Below are 21,881 nucleotides of genomic sequence, written 5' to 3'. Positions count from 1 at the left end.
CAATTACTAAAATAAGGAGGTTCAAATTAAAATTATTATTTTAATAATCTTGTGAGCACATCAAAGGTGGGTTTTTTTAGTTGGCTTTACAATGAGTTTAATAAAAAAAAAATAAATAAAGAAATAAATAGAATAAAAAGATGACTTAGGGTTTGATCCATATATGGATCATGAGGACAACCCACAAGCCAAGACAAACCAAGAAGGAGGAGACATGGCTAAGCAACCTACTGATTTGATGCTCATTGGCTTACCAACTGACCTTGCTAAACCTACGGGCTTGGACGTGACAATTAAGGAAAGCCAATCCCAAGCTAGACCAAGCATAAACATGGAATCAAGGCAAGAGCAAGAAGAATCAAGGAGGAACATCTCAGCAATACTCAAGCAAAACAGTAGGCTGTTCCACAACTCACGAACAACAGAACCAACAAAGTATGGTTCTGCCTGGCAGCCTACCTTGCGAATCATGGAACGTCCAACCTGGTACATGTATGAGCATGGAACTTCGAGGCATGGCATCTCTAGACATGGAAGATTACACCAAGACTCAGAGGCATCACGATGGGTCCTCACAGAAGCCACAAGACCAACCCCAAGGTCACTTGTTCGCCTGACATTTGACAATGGGTGATTCAGAGAGCAACCAGCTGCCAGCCACCACCTGCTGAGCAGCAGACCTTCAAGCCCTTCTACGGAGTCAACCTGAGCACAGTAGGATACACCAAGGGTATTTTTGGAATCTTTATACATGGGACTCTCCATCAACACCTTAAGTGCCTCCTTATGATCACAGTAAGACACCAAGAATGGATGCTGAAGGTTGGGTGGTCAACGAATAGTACAGCAGCATACTGTTAAACACTCCTTCTGACTTCTGTTTCTGTTTTAAAACGTGTACATAAAAGCCACGTGTAATTTTTAGCCGTTATTTTGGTTTGTTAGGCTTAGCTCTTTTAGAAGGTCTCATAACTCTATAAATAAGAGACCTAATCCCTTGTAAAAAACAAGTTTTTGATTAGTACAAGTTTTTCTTCAAAGTGATTGTTGTTCAATTACTTGTTCTGAGAGGGTACTTTGTGAGGCAAAGCAAAGTGTTCTTTTCAGGTTAATTCCACAAAGATTGAGAGAGTCTTTCAATTGGAGTGTGAGGAAGAGGCCAAGCAACCCAGTGTGGGTGATTTGTCTCTATCCACGATACAAGGGCCACTCTTTAGAGTTGTCCTGGCCAGCCTTCCTGTTTGGTATCAAACAGAAGGATTATCTTTGTGTGCGTTCATAGCGTTCTTGGTAACGTTCTTGGAGGTATTAAGTAGGTTCTTGGATTGTCCCACCACGTACATGCATCAGGGTTTTAGGTTGAGACTCCCTCATTTTCAAAGCAAAAAGCAAATCATGGCTTACCCCTTACTCTTCTTCTCCTTCACGACTGCACCTCCTTCGTAGCCCAGCCGCGCCTCCACTGAAGTCGCCTGTTGGGATTCAAAGATGCTTAAAGCGGAATTTCAGGAAACACTTCCCTAACATCTATCTCAGGATCATAAACATAATCAGACATATGAATCATACAAAAGGATTAGTCTATATTACCTTTGTAGCGTGAAATCCACAAGAATTAACGTAGTAAGATAATCTGTAGAGCCTCAAACGTTGCTCCTCTATTCAGTCTACCAGAATCAATTGAATACCAACGTTTGCTAGAACGGAAGAGTATTGTTTCTCTTGCTTTTACTGGTTTTTGTTTCTGTGTGTATGAATAATTGAGAGTGAGAGTTTAAATTAAAAATATCATTAATACTCACACCCCCATTATCCCCACTTCTCCACTACCAACATTATATCCTCATATAATACTAGTAACCTAGGTCAAAAGAAACCGATTCTTTTGTTAACCTAATTGGATCGCAAGCCCATACTCCTAATGGGCCTGAGTTATTTATCGTTCAATTGATTCTTTTGTAAGACCTTATAGGATTAATTATATTAGTCGTGGTCCAATTATTATTGACCCACCAATTATATTTATTCTCTAGCAAGCAAATACAATTACTAATAATAATTAACTTTATTATCTTCATAAATGTCCTATATATTTATATTTAGTAATTGTCGGAAATGTCTACGGACATATTCCTTCAATCTCCCACTTGTTCGAAGACAATTGCACAATTATAAATTCCTTAAGCCACTTAATGTGAAATTTGACAACACGGTGTTATTTCTCAAATTATGTTTCTTGATCTCTGAGTTCGAATTGTTCAACTAAGGATTAACCATTTAATCTTATTCCGCATGGCCATGCAATTTTCAATTCTCGCTCATCAAGAGGCCTACACACCAATCCTATCATATAGGAGGACTTATTCATTCTTGTATGACCATAACTCCCACTCAATTCTTAGCCCACCTGATCACTGCCTTTATAGCCTCCTTTTACAGCACGACGTTTAACAACGTCAAGGTTAAACTAATTATTTCGTAGTGATTAAGACATACTCATGTCTAAGGAATCCACTAAATATAAGGATTTGATTCTGCCCTTTCGAATCAGATTAGGTCAAGTCTCAATGCATCAGGTATGCATCCATGTAATCGATTAAACATCTCTATGTTTCCATAGCCCATGGAATCGAGCTATCAATTAATTACATGCTAATCTTTAATAAACCACTTATGTCCAATTTAGTGATTTAGATTAGGGACATTATATAAATTGTGATTTCAGTTCACTTATAGGGTTCCATTATCGAAACGTTTCCGATAATCCTATTGAAAACACAAATTAAATAGACATATTATTTAATACTAAACCAAGCAATTAAATAAGAAACAAACTATTTATATTATTGATAAACATTCCAAACATATGGTAAACAGAATTCTTTATAATTGTAAACATGAAGTAAACAACCTAAAGACATTCTCCTATATGCTTAAGCCCCATAGACCTAGTATGACTCTCATGCTTCGGCTGAGGGAGTGGTTTAGTCAACGGATCTGCTATGTTATCCGTGGTATCAACTCTACTTATTATTACATCCTGTCTTCCAACAATTTCTCGAATAAGATGGAATTTTCTTTCAACATGTTTAGATTTTTGGTGAGATCTAGGTTCCTTGGATTTAGCAATAGCACCTTCGTTATCACAATACAACTTGATGCCATTCTCAATGCTAGGAACTACACCCAGTTCACTAACGAACTTTTTAATCCAAACAACCTCTTTTGCTGCTTCAGCTGCTGCTATGTACTCAGCCTCTGTAGTAGAATCTGCAACTGAATTCTGCTTGGAGCTCTTCCAGCTCACAGCTCCTCCATTCAGACAAAATATGAAACCAGATTGGGATCGGAAGTCATCTTTGTCAGTTTGGAAGCTTGCATCAGTGTATCCAGTTACAAACAACTCATTAGCTCTGCCATATACCAGAAATTTATCCTTTGTCCTTCTTAAGTACTTGAGGATATTTTTCGCTGCTATCCAGTGTGCATCTACTAGATTGGACTGGTATCTGCTGCACATACTCAAAGCAAATGCAACATCAGGCGAGTACATATCATAGCATACATGATTGATCCTATTGCAGAAGCATAAGGAACATTATTCATATGCTTGAATTCTTCTGAACTCGATGGGCACATAGTCTTGCAAAGTTTAATGCCATGTTGCATAGGAATAAACCCTCTCTTGGAGTTTTCCATTTTGAACTTTGTGAGAATCTTATCTATGTAAGTCTCTTGATTTAGTCCAATAAGTCTCCTCGATCTATCCCTATAGATCTTTATTCCTAGTATGTACTCAGCCTCTCCCAGGTCTTTAATGGAGAAATGACTTTTAAGCCATTGCTTGACCGAATCAAGTATATTTTTGTCATTCCCAATGAGGAGTATGTCATCTACATACAAGATCAGAAAAGTGATATTATTCCCACTTAACTTCTTGTATACACAAGATTCCTCTTCATTTCTAAGAAAACCAAACTCTTTGACTGCCTCATCAAATCTAAGGTTCCAACTCCTTGATGTTTGCTTCAATCCATAAATGGATCTCTTAAGCTTGCATACTTTCCTTGGATTTTTCGGATCTTCAAAACCTTGTGGTTGTGTCATGTACACATCCTCTTTTAAGAACCCATTCAAAAAGGCAGTTTTGACGTCCATTTGCCATATTTCAAAGTCATGAAAGGCAGCTATCGCAAGGATTATCCTAATGGATTTTAGCATGGCTACTGGAGAAAAAGTTTCATCATAGTCTATACTATGTATTTGTTTGAAACCTTTTGCTACTAACCTTGCTTTGAAAACACTAATGTTTCCATCCTTGTCTGTTTTCAGTTTGAAAATCCATTTGCATCCAATGGGTTTTACCCCATCAGGCAGATCAACCAAGTCCCAAACTTGATTTTCAGACATGGAATCCATTTCAGATTTCATGGCTTCAAGCCATTTTTCGGAGTCAGGACTCTCCAAAGCATCTTTGTGACTAGTAGGCTCTTCTGATTCTAACATGGTTATTTCAGAGTTTTCTGTCAAAAGGAAATCAATATATCTTCTTGACGGAATTATTGTCCTACTAGACTTACGTAGGGGAACAACAAGAGAAGTTTCTGCCTCATTAGGTAGAGTGACTTCGCGTGGATTTTCTCCACTTGGGGCGGTAGGAGGTAAGTGCGTTGAATGCATTTCCTCCTGGGCATTATCATGCTGGGGCGCCTCTGATGAGGTGTTAACCTTATCCATTTGTTGCTCATCTCGAACTTCTTCGAGATATACATTATTCCCACTTGTTTTTCTAGAAATAAATTCCTGTTCTAGAAAAACACCATTGCGAGCAACAAATACTTTGTTTTCGCTTTGGTTGTAGAAGTAGTATCCCTTTGTCTTTTTTGGGTAACCCACAAAAAGACATTTGTCAGATTTAGGTGCTAGTTTATCAGATATTAAACGTTTTACATAAGCTTCGCAACCCCAAATCCTTAGAAAAGACAACTTCGGAACTTTTCCCGTCCACATCTCATATGGTGTCTTTTCCACTGCTTTGGTAGGTGCTCTATTAAGTGTAAATGCAGCTGTATCCAATGCAAATCCCCAAAATGAAATAGGAAGATCAGCAAGACTCATCACTGATCGAACCATATCTAATAGAGTTCGATTCCTCCTCGCAGAGACGCCATTTAATTGTGGTGTTCCTGGTAGAGTCAATTGTGAGAGTATGCCTCGATTTTTCAAATGATCATCAAACTCGTGAGACAAGTATTCACCACCACGATCGGATTGTAATGCTTTTATTTTCTTCCCAAGTTGGTTCTCTACTTCATTTTGAAATTCCTTGAACTTTTCAAAGGACTCCGACTTATGTCTCATGAGGTAAACATATCCATATCTGCTTACATCATTAGTAAAGGTTATAAAGTAGCTGTAACCACCCCGAGCCACGGTACTCATAGGTCCACATACATCAGTATGTATGAGAGCTAAGAGGTCATTGGCCCTTTCACTTGTACCTGTGAAAGGTAACTTTGTCATTTTTCCCATCAAACAAAACTAGCAAACACCAAATGATTCAAAATCAAATGATTTTAGAATTCCATCTTTATGAAGTTTTTCTATGCTTTTTGAACTTATGTGGCCTAATCGACAATGCCATAGGTAAGTGGGGTTTGAATCATTTGTTTTACGTTTTTTGCTGTCTATGTTATAGATGTGAGTTTCTAAGTCTAGCACATACAACCCATTTAATAATTTAGCTGAAACATAGAACATATCATTTAAATATGCAGAACAACAATTATTCTTAATAGTAAATGAAAAACCTTCCGTGTCCAGAACCGGAATTGAAATAATGTTCTTGGTGATGGCAGGAACATAATAACAATTATTTAGTTCTAAAATTAAACCAGAGGGTAATGTTAAAATATAAACTCCAACAGCCAAAGCAGCAACTCTTGCTCCATTTCCGACCCGGAGATCCACCTCACCTTTGCTCAAGTTTCTACTTCTTTTTAGACCCTGCACATTACTAGTAATGTGAGACCCACAAGCAGTATCAAATACCCAAGAAGCAGAAGTTGCCAAATTAATTTCAATAACATATATACCTGAAGATAAAGCACCGGACTTTTTTTTTTCCAGATAGACGGGGCAGTTCCTCTTCCAATGGCCAATCTTGTGGCAGTGGTAGCACTCATGTAGTGCTGCTACTTTAGCCTTTGGAGTAGCCTTTGGTCTGGGAGAGGCATTAGTGGTAACTACCTTACCATTGCCATTCCATTTAGGAACCCCTTTCTTCTTGAACTTTTTATTCTTTCTGACCATGAGCACATCTTTCAGTGCGGGTTCAGAAGGTAAGCTCCTTTCAGCCTGAACAAGCATACCATGCAATTCTGGCAAGGTTGCTTCCCCTCCTTGCATGTAAAAATTTAATCTGAAAGCATCAAAAGTTTCTGGCAAGGATCTGATCACAATATCAGTGGCCAACTCTTTGGGATAAGGAAAACCCAACTTTTCCATGACTTGAAAATGCCCTATTAAGGCGAACACATGGGGTCCGACGGGTTTTCCCTTGCCCAGTTTGCATTCCAAAAGTTTACAATTAGCTTCAAATCTCTCTAATCGAGCATTCTTTTCGAACATTGTTCTAAGTTGCTGGATTATTGTGTAGGCATCAAGATTGTTAAAACGTTTTTGAAAATCATGTTCCATGCAAGCAAGCATCAGACATGTTACTTGCACAGAATTGGCCTCGAGATTTTGCCTAGCTCTTTTCTCTGCAACTGTTGCAGTTTCTGGCAGGGGTTCAGGGAGTGGAGTGTCAAGAACACTTTCCCTTCCTTCAGCTCTGAGAACAATTCTCACAGCCATTTCCCATTCAAGGAAGTTGTTTGCATTCAATTTGTCTTTTTCCAAGACACAGCGCAAGTTAAAAGCAGGAGTGTTGTTGTTAGTTGAACCAGACATGATTTCTACAACAATGTAATAAAGTAAAATTAATAGTCTATCAATAAGCAGTAATTAAACAAGTTTAATAATTTATTCAAAATTTTAAAATCCCCTTTTGAATAAATAACAACTAAGATCCTCTCCCACTACAGTCAAACGGACTTTGGCCCTGCCTTTAACTATAGTAGTTAAGGTAAGTAAACGTTTTACTAATTATAACTAATTATAATTCTTTGTAGATAGATTGATAATACTTGTTCAATCCTATCTCTTAGTTTCAACATCCAAAACTTTGTTTTTGATGATTTTGTTGAGTGAAACCAAACATGAACCTGTAAATTTTCCAAAAAATATTTACCCCATATCCCAAGAATTATGAGCAATACCTCGCTTTGGCGGAATGTATTATTCATTATCAAAGGCTTATATGTGTTGTTTGGAAAAACAATAAAACTCAATATTATTTATGGGGATTCAAGTTAATTAACATGGTTAATATTAAGTGAACACATAGCATATTTAACCAATACATTAACTTATGCAAGCAAAGACCAAAATAAAATAAACGCTCAAAGCAAATAAAAGCATGAATAAAAGATGATCTAGTATGGCCCCTAAAAAAAACTTCATGAAGCTTCCATGAATCTCCATTGATCACCTTCCTTGAAACTCCTTTCATTTGTGATTACATACTTTGAATAATAAAAAAAATAACGATGCGCAGATCGTATTTAATTATATTCATAACAAACGATTCGCAGATCGTATATAATTATATTCATAACAAACGATTCGCAGATCGTATATAATATCCTAATTTTATATATAAATTTTGTTTTGGGCCATACTAGTCATAACATGTCAAAATAATATCAAATATTATAAACGGCAATAACAATGTAATATATCAAACTAAAGGGTCATAACAATAAGCATATAAAATACCCTTTATGTTTAGTCAAACTTGACTAATTTAAGTAAGACTAGTTTGAGAAAAAAAAAACAATTAAGACTCTATTAATAGTTATATGCACATAAAAAAAAACAAAAAAAATTCCAAAAAAAAATTTTGGAAGCCGCATACTCGTGTATAAGACCAAAACCAATGTTCTGGAACCATCTCTTTATTTCAACAAAAAAGCACCTTCATTTTAATGGAAGAAGGAACACAGAGGCTCAGAACGGAACCTAGCAGCCGCCAGCAGCCCGCCTCCCTCCGGCCACCACAACCACCATAGACAGCTCGTGGCCTGCGCATACTTCCCGGTTTGTTTTCGTTTTTTCTTTTTTTTTTTTTTTTTTTTGATGAATTCGAACATATTCGAATTGATATACAATCTTTATATAGAAATGCTACAAATTTTAGGGAAAACAAGTTTCGCATTTAAATTTCAATCCAATTGAACAAATTTTGTGTTTTAACAATTAAAATTGAATTGGGGAAAAATTAGGGTATAAGCATTTTCGATCCAAAACACTTGAATACCATTACGAGAAACACAATAACAATGAACAAATTTTGTGTTTAATTTCATTGTTTGGATTTCGTGAATAATCAAAACCCCAAGACAATTAACACAAAATATCGAATCTTCATAAAAAAAACTGAATTTTTTTTTTTTTTTTGATGAATTCGAACTGGTATACAATATTTGGCATGAATGGCTTCAAATATCAGGAAAAACAAGTTTTTCGCATTTATATTTCAATCCAATTGAAATTGAATATTATGAATAACTTTCCAGACAGTTAATATAAAATATCCGATTTTCATGCAAAAAAAAAAAAAACAAAAAAACGGTTGTCTAACTTTCCAGAGAAAAAAAAGATCATATGAATATTATGAATTAGGCTTAACTGATACCACTGTTGGGATTCAAAGATGCTTAAAGCAAGATTTCAGGAAACACTTCCCTAACATCTATATCAGGATCATAAACATAATTAGACATATGAATCATACAAAAGGATTAGTCTATATTACCTTTGTAGCGTGAAATCCACAAGAATTAACGTAGTAAGATAATCTGTAGAGCCTCAAACGTTGCTCCTCTATTCAGTCTACCAGAATCAATTGAATACCAACGTTTGCTAGAACGGAAGAGTATTGTTTCTCTTGCTTTTACTGGTTTTTGTTTCTGTGTGTATGAATAATTGAGAGTGAGAGTTTAAATTAAAAATATCATTAATACTCACACCCCCATTATCCCCACTTCTCCACTACCAACATTATATCCTCATATAATACTAGTAACCTAGGTCAAAAGAAACCGATTCTTTTGTTAACCTAATTGGATCGCAAGCCCATACTCCTAATGGGCCTGAGTTATTTATCGTTCAATTGATTCTTTTGTAAGACCTTATAGGATTAATTATATTAGTCGTGGTCCAATTATTATTGACCCACCAATTATATTTATTCTCTAGCAAGCAAATACAATTACTAATAATAATTAACTTTATTATCTTCATAAATGTCCTATATATTTATATTTAGTAATTGTCGGAAATGTCTACGGACATATTCCTTCAGTCGCCACTAGGATCGCCCTCTCTCCTCCCTTCCACGAGCAGCAGCCGGCAGCACCGACCTATTTTCCCCCTCCCACGAGCAGCAACCGTGCGGCACAGGGCTTCTTCTACCCGTACACGCCAGCAGCACCACCACCACAAGGGTTGTGCCGCCTCTATGCACGCCCCAACCGTGCAAACCACCACCACTAGTCCCTTGCCTTCACTCCCCTTCTCTAACACTTTAATTTTGAGCCATTTGTTCCTTGATTTCTAAGTATTTCTTTGTTAAATTGATGTTTACTTGATTATTGAGTTTACTACTTTGAGTATTTGAAATGGGTATTGGTTAAAAATGTCATCTTTAGACATGATTTGATTAGAGCTCGATTTAGAGATGAAATTACTAATGGTGTGTGTGTGTATGCTACATTTGGTAGTGTGATAGTTGATTGGAAAACTTTACAAGTTGTTTTAAGGCTTAGTTTGGTTATCTATTGTTGCGATAAGTGATAGTTGGTAATGGCATGCTTGTAGTTGACTATGGAAGTGGTCTTGGTTATTAATTGGGAGTAATAGTTGTTAATTATTGTTGTTTGATTGTTGTTAATCATATGTACTTTTGTTAGGTTGTTATTAAAGCTATAAACGAGGTCATGAGTATAGTGTGAACTTATCATTGATGGTTGCTAGAGTTGCTTGTTATGATGTTCGATTATAGTTCTTTCTAACCTTGAAGAATGTAATAAATGATATTCTGATGTGATAACTTTAAGATTTGTCATTATCATTATATTATCACTATATTAACATCGTAAGATTCAAGTGTGATTTGTTATTTGTTTTGGTAACGTGAATCAATATAACTCAAATATGGTGAACGCTTTACATAATCCTTCTATTCTTAAATTGATGGAAAGACTTAAGTTGTTGAATTAAGGGAAATTTGCAAAGAAACACCTTTTAAAACCCCTTTTTTGTAAAGAAACACCTTTTATAATTTTTTTTTGTAAAAAAACACCTTTTAAGAGACTTTTTTAAAAAAAAAAACACTTTAAATCAGTTTCCGATTACTTTTGTCAACTTTCCGGCGTTGACTATGCCAGTCAACGCCGGAAAGTTGACAAAAGTCACCGGCAACTGATATAAGGTGTTTTTTTTAAAAAAAGTCTCTTAAAAGGTGTTTTTTTACAAAAAAAATTATAAAAGGTGTTTCTTTACAAAAAAAAATTATAAAAAAAATTATTATTTTTTTTATTTTGTTTTTATTATTATTATTATTATTATTATTATTATTATTATTATTATTATTATTATTATTATTATTGTTGTTGTTAATTTTTTTAAAAAAATGTTTTTTAAATTTTTTTTTATATAATAATAAAAATAAAAAAATTTTCAAAAAATAAAATTAATAATAAAAATAAAAATAAAAATAAAAACAAAAATTTTAAAAATAGTTAAAAAAAATCAAAAAAAATTAATGATAATAAAAAAAATAAAAAGTATAAAAAAATATAAAATAACAATAATAATAATTAAAAATAATTATAATAATAATAAAATTAAAAATAAATATAAAATTTAAAAAATATTTTTTTTTAAAAAAAAGAATAATAATATTTATTATTATTATTATTATTATTATTCTTTTTTTTAAAAAAAAATTTATTTTTAATTTTAATTTTATTTTTAATTTTATTATTATTATTATTTTTGTTAATTATTATTATTGTTATTTTATATTTTTTTATACTTTTTATTTTTTTTTATTATTATTAATTTTTTTAAAATTTTTTTTTAACTTTTTTAAAAATTTTTGTTTTTATTTTTATTTTTATTTTTATTATTAATATTATTTTTTGAAAAAAATTTTTATTTTCATTATTATATAAAAAAAAAATTTTTAAAAAAAAATTAATAATAATAATAATAATAATAATAATATTAATAATAATAATAATAATAATAATAATAATAATAATAATAATAATAATAATAATAATAAAAACAAAAATAAAAAAATAATAATTTTTAAAATTTTTTTTTTATTATTGAAAAGAAACACCTTTTAAAACCCCTTTTTTTGTAAAGAAACACCTTTTAAAACCCCTTTTTTGTAAAGAAACACCTTTTATAATTTTTTTTGTAAAAAAACAACTTTTAAGAGACTTTTTCAAAAAAAAAAACACCTTAAATCAGTTTTCGGTGACTTTTGTCAACTTTCCGGCGTTGACTGGCATAGTCAACGCCGGAAAGTTGACAAAAGTCACCGGAAACTGATTTAAGGTGTTTTTTTAAAAAAAAAGTCTCTTAAAAGGTGTTTTTTTACAAAAAAAATTATAAAAGGTGTTTCTTTACAAAAAAGGGGTTTTAAAAGGTGTTTCTTTGCAAATTTCCCTTGAATTAATGATTACGATTTGTGTTGAATGGGATGTGCGCGTGCTAGAGTAATGGGAAACTTATCTTGAATGGATGATAGTGGTTTGACATTTAGTTGGTATGACAAAGTAGATAAGTGGACTTATTAGTTCTACTCCTAACTTATATAGGTGCCCATTTAATAAAAGGAAGGTAGAACTGTAGTTGGGTGATTTTTGTGACTTTTTGGTCATGCAGTGACGCTTACAGGTACGTACACGCAGTAACTAATCCTTATATGCAATTTGCTTTAAGACATTGTTTATCGTGATAATATGCATTGTATCTAAACTATGAGGTACCGATGAGTACACTTTATATGACGAGCTATCGATTATGAAATCCTTGCACTTATAATAGTTTAGAGAATGCGGGTGTTAGTAGAAGGCGAGGAACTCCCCCTTATTTATTTAAGAATTGGATTATGTCTTACTTGGAGTTAGAATGATCCTTTATAGGTGGATTTCGTACTTTGTTTGAGTTGTTCAAAGGGTTTGGCATTCTGCTATCCCAGGGCACTCATTAATAGTAGAAAGCGCGAGTTTTTCCCATTTGATTAAGCATTAGATTACCATGCGGGCCTTGCAAACCCCAATATGGTGGCCTCTTCGTGAGGGTCAGATGAAGGGGGTATGAGCTCATACTTTACCATGGGCACCGGATGACTAATAATGCCCTTGGCCTTGTCACTATGTCATGAAGTGGAGAATCCATTGATAAAATGTTACTCATTGATAGAAAGTTTATTCATTCATAAAAAGCTTACACATTGATGGAACGTTTACTCATTGATAGAAAATTTATTCATTCATAGAAAGCTTACACATTGATAGAATGTTTACTCATTGATAGAAAATTTATTCAATGATTGAGTAGTTTATGCTAGTGAGAAGTGCGCCTAAGTTAAGTTACTTCAAGGGAGTTACCAGTCCCAAAGATAGACTATGATCACACTTACTTTAAGATAGACAAGCTCTATAAGGTCATGTGTTAGGTAGTCTGTTATGCCTTGGTTAAGTTGATACTACGCGTGTTTTACAAGAGTTTATGTTTTGAGAAGAGGAGTGTGAAGACCTGCATTCCACCCAAGAACACATGATTCGAGTTGGAAAGGACGTAATGAGATTAAGTATAGGTGGATGATAAACGGTTAGTATCTGTGCCTGTGTCTTATGAAATCATCTTATATTGTTGTATAACATGATGTTATTTCGTAGGTTGGCCTTATTATATATGATACTAGTTACTGACGTATACGTGTTTGTGTTTATGTTTGATGGTTTGATGACTTTCTATGATTTTCCTGCTATGACACAATGACTATTGGTCTAATTTTGAGCTGCAGGAGGATCATAGACACGCGTAGCAGGTATTGGAGCTTCTTTTGTATTGCATTGCATTGGGGAAGAGTGATGAGGGCGAAGCATAACCTGTGACATACCGTTATCTTTCGATTTTGTAGCTCTTGTTTATCTTTTGTAAACTTCGGTTGTATACGTTCTGTTATGAGGCCTTGTTCCTCCTTTGTGTATTTGTATTTCCGCTGCGTAGTTTATAACTTTGTATGGTTTTAAAGAGTTAAGTCATTTTAAAACGCAAGCGTTGACACTGGAACCACGATCCATGCTTGGCATGTTGATTTGAGAAGCCAACGACAAATCATTCTGCCGTGGTGTGAGATTTTAAAGGTAATGACGCCTTAGATTAGTTTAATGTTTTATTGTGTTATTTTCCCTACCACATATTCGATGTTGAGTAGAGATGCTGCTGAAATTTCTACTCACATTTATAAAGTTTTTTATTATTTTATTTATTTTATTTTAATGTAACACCCGAATTTCCTTCCATCCTTTGCGGTTTTAGTTTCGTATAAGGGTCGGAAATTCAGGGGTGTTACAGTTCTACTTCAAACTTGTATAGGTTCTCAGTTCATAAGAGGAAAGTAGAAGCTTAGTTGGGTGATTTTTGTGACTTTTTGATCGTGCAGTGACTCTCACAATACGTGCACGTAGTAACTAACCCTTATATGCAATTTTCCCTTAAGATATCATTGTTTGTCGTGATAATATGCACTGTATTGAGACTATGAGGTGCTAGTGAGTAACTTTTATATGAAGAGCTATCGATTATGAAATACTTGAGCTTAGAATAGTTAGAGAATAAGAGTGTCAGTAGAAGGTGGGGACCATCCCCTTTTCCATTTAAGAATTCGATTATGTCTTACTTTGAGTTATAATGACTCCTTTATAGGTGGATTTCATATTTCGTTTGAGTTGTTCAGTGAGTTTTGGCATTTTGCTATCCCAGGTCATTCATTAATAGTAGAAAGTAGGAGTTATTCTCATTTAATTAAGCATTAGACTATAATTAGTTAGCGTGACTCAACTGGATTATATCCGTTTGATTTAGTAGTCCCTTAGGTGAGATTCGCCGGGATCACCGTATGAGGGATATGAGCATACTTTTGTCATTGGGCGTCGAGTGGCAGGTACCGCCCCTTGACCGAGGTGTTACCATGCGGGCTTTGCAAACCCTAATATGGTGGCCTCTTCACTGGATTTGTACTCCAATGTGTCTTTTTTCCGAAGGTAGGACCCAAGAGGGTCAGCTGGAGGGGGTATGAGCTCATATTTTGCCATGGGCGTCGAGTGGCTGATAACGCCCTTGGCCGTGTCACTATGCCATGAATAGAGAATTGATCTACTACTTTTGAATATACTTCGAGGGATTAGTAGTTGAAAGAGAAATCATGAGTATTATATAAGTGTTTAGACAGATGAGTTGATTCGTTATTGTTGTGCTATGTTCTCGTCTATTCCCTTGTTCTATGATTCTAATTGTTATAAGTTCATTGATTACTGACGTGTATGTGTTTGTTGTTGTTTGTTTATGACTATCTATGATGTTCCTGCTATGATACATTTGGCTATGGTCATTATGTTGAGCAGCAGGGTTATCATAGATAGACATTACAGGTAATGGAGCTTCTTTGCATTGCATATGGGGGGGGGGGGGGGGGGGGGTGAATGAGTGAGAATCTTGAAGTATATAGTAATCTTATTGTCTACATGTAGTTTCTTTTTAATTAAGTTGTCTATGTTTTAAGTTTGAGGTACATGTCCTCCTTTGTATAAGTTATTTTCGTTGCGTTGTTTTTATGGTTTGTATGATTTAAATAATTACCGTTCTTTTTCTTTCTTCAAACTCAACCGTTTACTTTGGAACCACGATCCATGCTTAGCATGTCGACAGAGGATTAGGCAATGAACTTTCTGTCGTGATATTTTGTTACGAGGCCGATGATGCCTCTCCTTGATTATGTTTTAGTGCGTGTTTATTTTCTTTTAGTGCGTCCAATTTCAAGGTTGATCCTGTCGAAATTTACGCATGATTTTGCTTGGGTCTCTTCCTACTCTTTTAATTAAATCATTCCAACTTCACCTTTTCTTGTTTTATTCTTTTTATATTTTACTTTTTTTTTATGTAACACCCAAATTTCCTCTGTTCCCTTGCGGTTTTGGTTCCGTATAGTGTCGTAAATTCTAGGGTGTTACATGTGTCTTGGTGTATGTTTGTTGATGTCATTAATTTGGTAAATAAGGCCAAGAAGGGGGTGAATACTAAGTGAGAACGATGGAGATAAGAGTTTGAGTCACAAGGTTTCAAATAAAGTCAACACAAAATAGAGTATACGAAATGTAACTTTAGCATAAACGAGCAAACGATAACGAGAGACACCATAAAGGTAATAAAGAAAGAAATTGCTTCTAGTGAATACTTCAAATACTTTGGGTATATTCCAAAGTAGTGAAGACATCCAACAAGATGTGAGTCACAAAATTAAATGTGTGTAACAAAAATGAAAAACAACTATTAAAATATTTTATGTTCGAGGTATGCTATTAAAGTTAAAGTGCAAGTTTTATGGAATGTCCATTAAACAAGAACTGCTTTATGGATCAGAATGTTCAAGTTTTAGGAATGATTATTGTAGAAAGATGAAAGTAGAGGAAAAACAAATACTTCAATAAATGAATGGACATTCATTGAAAATTAGAATTCAATACGAAGAGTTAAAAAAAAAAGTTTAGGAGTTTCAAATATCGAGAAAAAGTGAAAAGCAAATTGTTTAATACGGTTTGGACATGTGCAAAGGCAACTAGACAAGGTCTAAGCAAACCAACAAAAAAGATTGAAAATTTGAGCTTAGAAGACGTAATTAGAGACAAGGAAGACCGAAGATAGCTTAAAAAACATGAGTGAAAAATAATATAAAAAGCTTGAGACTTACCAATTAAGATAGGATCAAAAGTAATGGAGATGAAAAATTCAAATAGAAGACCATTAAAAGTGATATTGTTTCATGTCAACCATAATCTTATGAGATTAAGGTTCTAACATTGTTATTACTGTTATATCAAATATATCCAAACCAACAAAATGAAAGAGTAAATAGTAGTCTCATACTCGCACTAACGGCTGCAAGAAGGTACATTCACAAATCTCATAATGAACCAAATGGGTAAATGACCAAAATATTCAACAATTTGCTCACTTTTAAATAGTACATAATAGCTTTTCTAATGATACTAAAACGATACATGTCCACCAACTATGTTTAACTCATCAACACTTCGAAGCTTGAAGCTAAATAAAAGCAACTGGGATATGATGAAGACTTTTAATAAGTGAACAGTGATAGCCTGCTAATTGGAAGCATGATAGATCTATGTATCTTTAGCAGGAGCCTTCTTCGCGGCCTCAGCTGCAGCTTTCTCTGCTTCAATCTCTGCAACAATGGCGTCAATTTCAGCTTCTTCAAGCTGGCGTAGACCTTCTTCTGTCATCACAGCAACTTCCAAGTTCTTTCCTCCACTTTCAACCACCTAATCGGAAAAATTAGAAGTAGTGAATAAAGACCTCCAAAGACTATATATATAGGAACTCCGTACTCAACATAGTTACTCTGAAAACTTTGGCAGATGGTAGAAGTACAAGAAAGAGATGTAATACTTGTCTAAAGATGTATATCATCATGCCAGGTCTTAGAATACAAATAAGCAAGGTTAACAAAAGAGATTCCAGAATTGTTCCAAGGTTCATGAAACACAATACTCATTTGTCCCATTGAGATTGTAGCATTACGTAAATCTATGTGAGAGCTTTTAAGAGTATATGTTGCAATTCTAATGAAATGAAGGGAGTATATGTAGACCATATGAAAATATGAGAACCATAGAGATCTGCTGTCCTCATATCCAGGCAAATAATTCAAACAAGTTACAGATATTCCTTTTAATTGATGGTGTACAAACTACAAAGACAACAAACTCAAAAGAAGGAAGATATGCATCAGCTGAAATTCATATTAAGGTGAAGGATAACATCACACAATTTTTTACAACAAAAACTCTTATAGAGACTTACTTCAAGAAGAGCACGGATAGCCAGCTTGATGGTTTCTTGCCCAGAAGTTTCTTTATAGTTCTTCTCCAGGAATTCCCTTATTGAGTTAGAGTTTCTTCCAGTTGCATTAGCCTTCCAAGCTGAAAATGTGCCAGATGGATCTGTCTGGTACAGTGCTGGTACTTTGGTGTATGGATCAAATCCCACAATCAAAGTCGACAGCCCAAACGGTCTAACACCCCCACTTTGTGTATATTTCTGCTGAAGTCCAGCAATGTAACGAGTGATGTACTCGACAGTAACTGGATCCTCCAAGGTAAGCTTGTGGCTTTGACACTCTATACGTGCCCTGTTAATGAGAACACGGGCATCCGCCTTGAGACCAGCACATGCTAAAGCAATATGATTGTCAAGGTTTACAATTTTTCTGACAGACCTGCAAGTGATAAGGGCACAGTGAAACAATATTCTAAAATCTAAACATCAAAGGTGTTCAATCATGTCTATCCGTCTCAAAGAAAATATAAAAGGGAAAGTATTGATGGCACCCCTAAGTTTTTGCACTTTATCAATGGTACCCCTAAGTTTTTTAGATTATCAATGGTATCCTCGCGTTATTGAGTGTTTTACAACCATAACCTTTTCTAATTTTTTCCGTATAAAAATCGTCCAAAACCATTAATTTTTTTCTTTTTCTTTTATTTTTCATTTTAAAACATTAAAAAAATAAACGAAAAAGAAAAAAGTTAACGGTTTTGGACGGAAAAAATAGAAATTGTAAGACGTTCAATAACGCGAGGATACCATTGATAATCGAAAAAACTTAGGGGTACCGTTGATAAAGTGCAAAAACTTAGGGGTACCATTGATAAAGTGCAAAAACTTAGGGTAACCATTGATAATTATTAAGAGGCCTGAAATCTCATGTTGGGACAGCTTTAGTGAGTATATAGCTTATCTAACACCATTATAATTGGTATTAAAACTCCTACACATCACATATAGGTTATATGAAGCTACGGACTCACAATTAAATATCAAACATGACAACATTATTCAGCACCACAACTAAGAGGTAAACTTTGTTTTGAAAAGGACGCCCAAGCTGCGCCTAGGCGAGCTCCAAAACGCCTCCACGGGTCAAGGTGCAGCGCATAGCAAGAGGCGGCTGAGAGACGCGCCTTTGTGTCGCCTTTCTCGCCTCACACTTTTGGCACCTCTTGCATGCCTTGTTATTTTCTAAACAAAATAACTTTAGGTTTTAAAAACTCATACCTTTGCCTAATATTACTGATATACCCTTAGTTATTTAATGATGTTGGAAGAAAAAAAAAAAACCAATCTTGCCCCCAAAATCAGAAGAAGAGGCTTATCTCTATTCAGCCATTATCACGCTTTCTTCCCCGTAAACACCTCCCTTCAGCCACTTGGCCACTCACCAAAGGTACGTTCTTTTTTCCTTTTTTCTTCTCTTCTCTTTTCTTCTCTTTTCTCCTTGTTTCTTCTATTCTCCATCGTCACCTATTCTCTATTTCTTCTCTTTTCTGTTTTTTCCTCCTCTCTCTTTCACTACCTTATAATACTTACTCTTCAATAAAATCATATTTAAAGAGTAAACTTTTTTTTCTTAATTCTATTGTTTTTATTTTAAACAATTAAATAAACATGCAGTGAGCTATTTCTTTTTATGTTTGTACTAATATTTAATTATGCTTTTTTGTACAAAAAGAGTAGTAAGCAGTGAGCTTTATAGTTGAAAATAAGTATATTCATAATCAAGAGTCACTATTTGCTTTCTTTACATTTGTCTTTGTTATAGTTTTTATTCCTGCTAACTCAAGACTATATTATTGACTTATCGAGTTATAGTATGACTTTAGATACGAAAGTAGCATTTATCTTACTTATATGTTATTATAATATTCATTTCATGTTGTTTTAAGTATTAGAATATGTTTTGAAATTGATTTGAGCTTTTTCGTGAAATTGTGTCTCGCACCTCTTAAAACTAAAGAGGTAAATTTCAGTAAAAAATTCACTCTCATTGCGAGGTAATCTCCACATACCATTAGGCTATTTTAATCTGCATGATAAAGACACCCTTACGATTAACTTTAAAATCTTTAGGCTAGGAGACAACAAAATACCTATATAAAACACAATGTACCCTCATCTACTAAAATTACTTCCTTGAATCACAAAACGAAACACAACAAATTTGAATCAGGCCTTTTTTTAGATTTTTTTTTAAGCCCCATTTTCATAAAGAAATGAACTAGCCAAGTAGCAACTAGCAACAATACTAACAATGATAATGCCTTAATTCCAACAGTAAGGGGTTGGCTACATTAATCAAAATAAATCAAACAAAAGATTGTTGATAACAAAGATTATACTTTATTCACCCGTGTCAAATACTTCTATTAATCTACCACAACAACAAAACCGATTTATTGTCATTATATGCTATGAAAATCAATATATTGTCATATGCTACTCAGAAAATTGATTCCAATTATCATCCACATCTATTCTATCCCTCCATTCACTCCAACTTATTGTCACATGCTACTAGCCTACTACAAATACCAAAATTACACGACCAAACCAACAATTTCTTCATTTTGTGTTCAATATTTGCAACCCAAAACCCTTTCTATACATATTAATTTTGAATTCTATCCTTACTAATCCATCTTAACATAAACATCTTATCTATTACCCAATACTTAGACCCAATTTGTAGCTACCTAATTAACCACACAAAACTTTTCTCCATGCACACAACATTTATGAAACTGAGGCTCTTGCAATCTAACACCTTAGTGCCAATAGATATTTTTGTGGGTCATAAAAACCTGAGATGGTGGAAATTTAGCACAAAGCACGATATGTAAACAGCTTCTGATGTTAAATCTTCAATCTTCAAGATCATATTCAATGCCCTGTGCTTTCCAAAGAGAACTCTAGAGACGAACCTCCTAAGTCCTTAAAATTTAGCACAGGTTGGTATCGAATTAAATTAAGAAGGGATCAAACGTTGAAAAGCAAAAATGTTGTTCTTTGAAAGAAATTTAGGTACAAAGGACTGACCATTGTTTATATTTTATATAAACTAACCTAGTTGACCTTCTTTAATCATAATTTCCATCACTTACTGTTTCACAGAAGATAACAACGAACAGAGCAATATTGAACATCATATAGAACACAAGCAGTAATCAAAACCAATAATATCAGATTCAATGCTTCAAAGATGGACCTCTGTTTATTAATGTAGAATCAATTTAGCCTTAGCAGATTCTAATCACCAAATGCTTCCTAGAAAAAATCAGCAAAAGTTGCAATACTGAAAATAATGCTCTAGGATGCTATAGCCTACCCCCAATCAAAAACAAATATTGGATCAAAAGTATAGAAACAAGCAACAATATATTATCTTGGAAATCTCTAAAGCAGTAACTACATCTGAATTCCTAAAAACGTAACTAATACTCTAAACCAATCCATTATAAGACCTAAAACCTTCGTAAATCAAACTTTATTAGACCTAAAACCTTCAAAAATAAAACTTTGAAAATGAAAAACGAAAATTAAGACACAAAAAAGAGAAAGAGGAAAACCTAGAATCTTGAAGTTTGGCAGCAGATTTCTTCTCGACCCCAAGAACAACGGTGTCGGTTCCTCGAACACCGACGGCGGCGTTACCCTTACGAACGGCTTCAAGAGCGTATTCGACTTGAAAGAGATGGCCGTCAGGTGAAAAGACTGTGATTGCTCTATCGTATCTCGCCATTGTACTCTTTGTTTAAATCTTCACCTTCAACAATGTCGATCTTGTGAAAGCTTAAGGTTGATTTATAAGGGTTGATTTCCTTTCTTAACTTCTTGGGCAACAAGACACCTCAAATGACTCTTGCTTTTTTTTTTCTTTAACTTTTTAAGAGGTGTCCAAGTTTTGTTTCAAAGTAGAATTATTTATAAATTATAGCCATACGTAAATTTATTATTCACAAGTTATGGTGATTTTAGATTAGAAATTTAACTATTGTAATTATGTGATTAAATTTCGATCAATATAATTATGTGACTGAATTTCGATCAATATTATTTTACATATTGTATTTGACTGGTTTATGACTTTTAACTTCCTTTTTAATTACACGCTTAACCCAAGTTACCCCAACTACCCTCTCTCCATTAAACTACAATTTGCAATATCTTCCTCCAACATCAACATCTTTATCGTCTCGGGTCTATCACTTTAATTGCGTTTTACCGTTTAGATATGTTCATTAAGTTCTTCTAATTTCATTTTAGGTTTTGCTAGATTTAGGAATTTTGCATTCAGAATTCAATCTTTTGTTGTCTTATTTATGATAAGTAAATTTCAATCTTTTGCTAACTTATTTCTGACATTCAATATTCAATGTTTTGTAGTGTCTTGTTTCCTGTCATGGTACTGTTTTTTAATTAATTTATTTATTTATTAATTAGCATCATATTACTAAAATACCCCTTGACCTTTCCGGATTGACTTTGACTTTTGGTCAATGGGCTTTCTGCTGGACTTCCCATCTTCCTTGGAAGGCTCATGACATTTTTAC

General features: G+C 34.0%; 1 protein-coding gene across 1 annotated transcript; it reads right to left on the bottom strand.

Moving 5' to 3' along the window:
* Positions 1-16,348: 16,348 nt before the first annotated feature.
* LOC130823944 (proteasome subunit alpha type-7) lies at positions 16,349-21,230 on the bottom strand. The gene is made up of 3 exons (XM_057688774.1): positions 20,898-21,230; positions 17,296-17,710; positions 16,349-16,754 (listed from the first exon to the last, which is right to left on the bottom strand). Exons 1-3 carry the CDS (start codon positions 21,068-21,070, stop codon positions 16,596-16,598), a joined length of 747 nt encoding a protein of 248 aa, XP_057544757.1. The 5' UTR covers positions 21,071-21,230; the 3' UTR covers positions 16,349-16,595.
* Positions 21,231-21,881: the final 651 nt, after the last annotated feature.

This window comes from Amaranthus tricolor, chromosome 9 (genome assembly GCF_026212465.1).
Source record: "Amaranthus tricolor cultivar Red isolate AtriRed21 chromosome 9, ASM2621246v1, whole genome shotgun sequence".
NCBI lineage: Eukaryota > Viridiplantae > Streptophyta > Magnoliopsida > Caryophyllales > Amaranthaceae > Amaranthus > Amaranthus tricolor.
The sequence above is the reverse complement of the archived record's forward strand: the minus strand, read 5'-3'. Positions and strand labels throughout refer to the sequence as shown.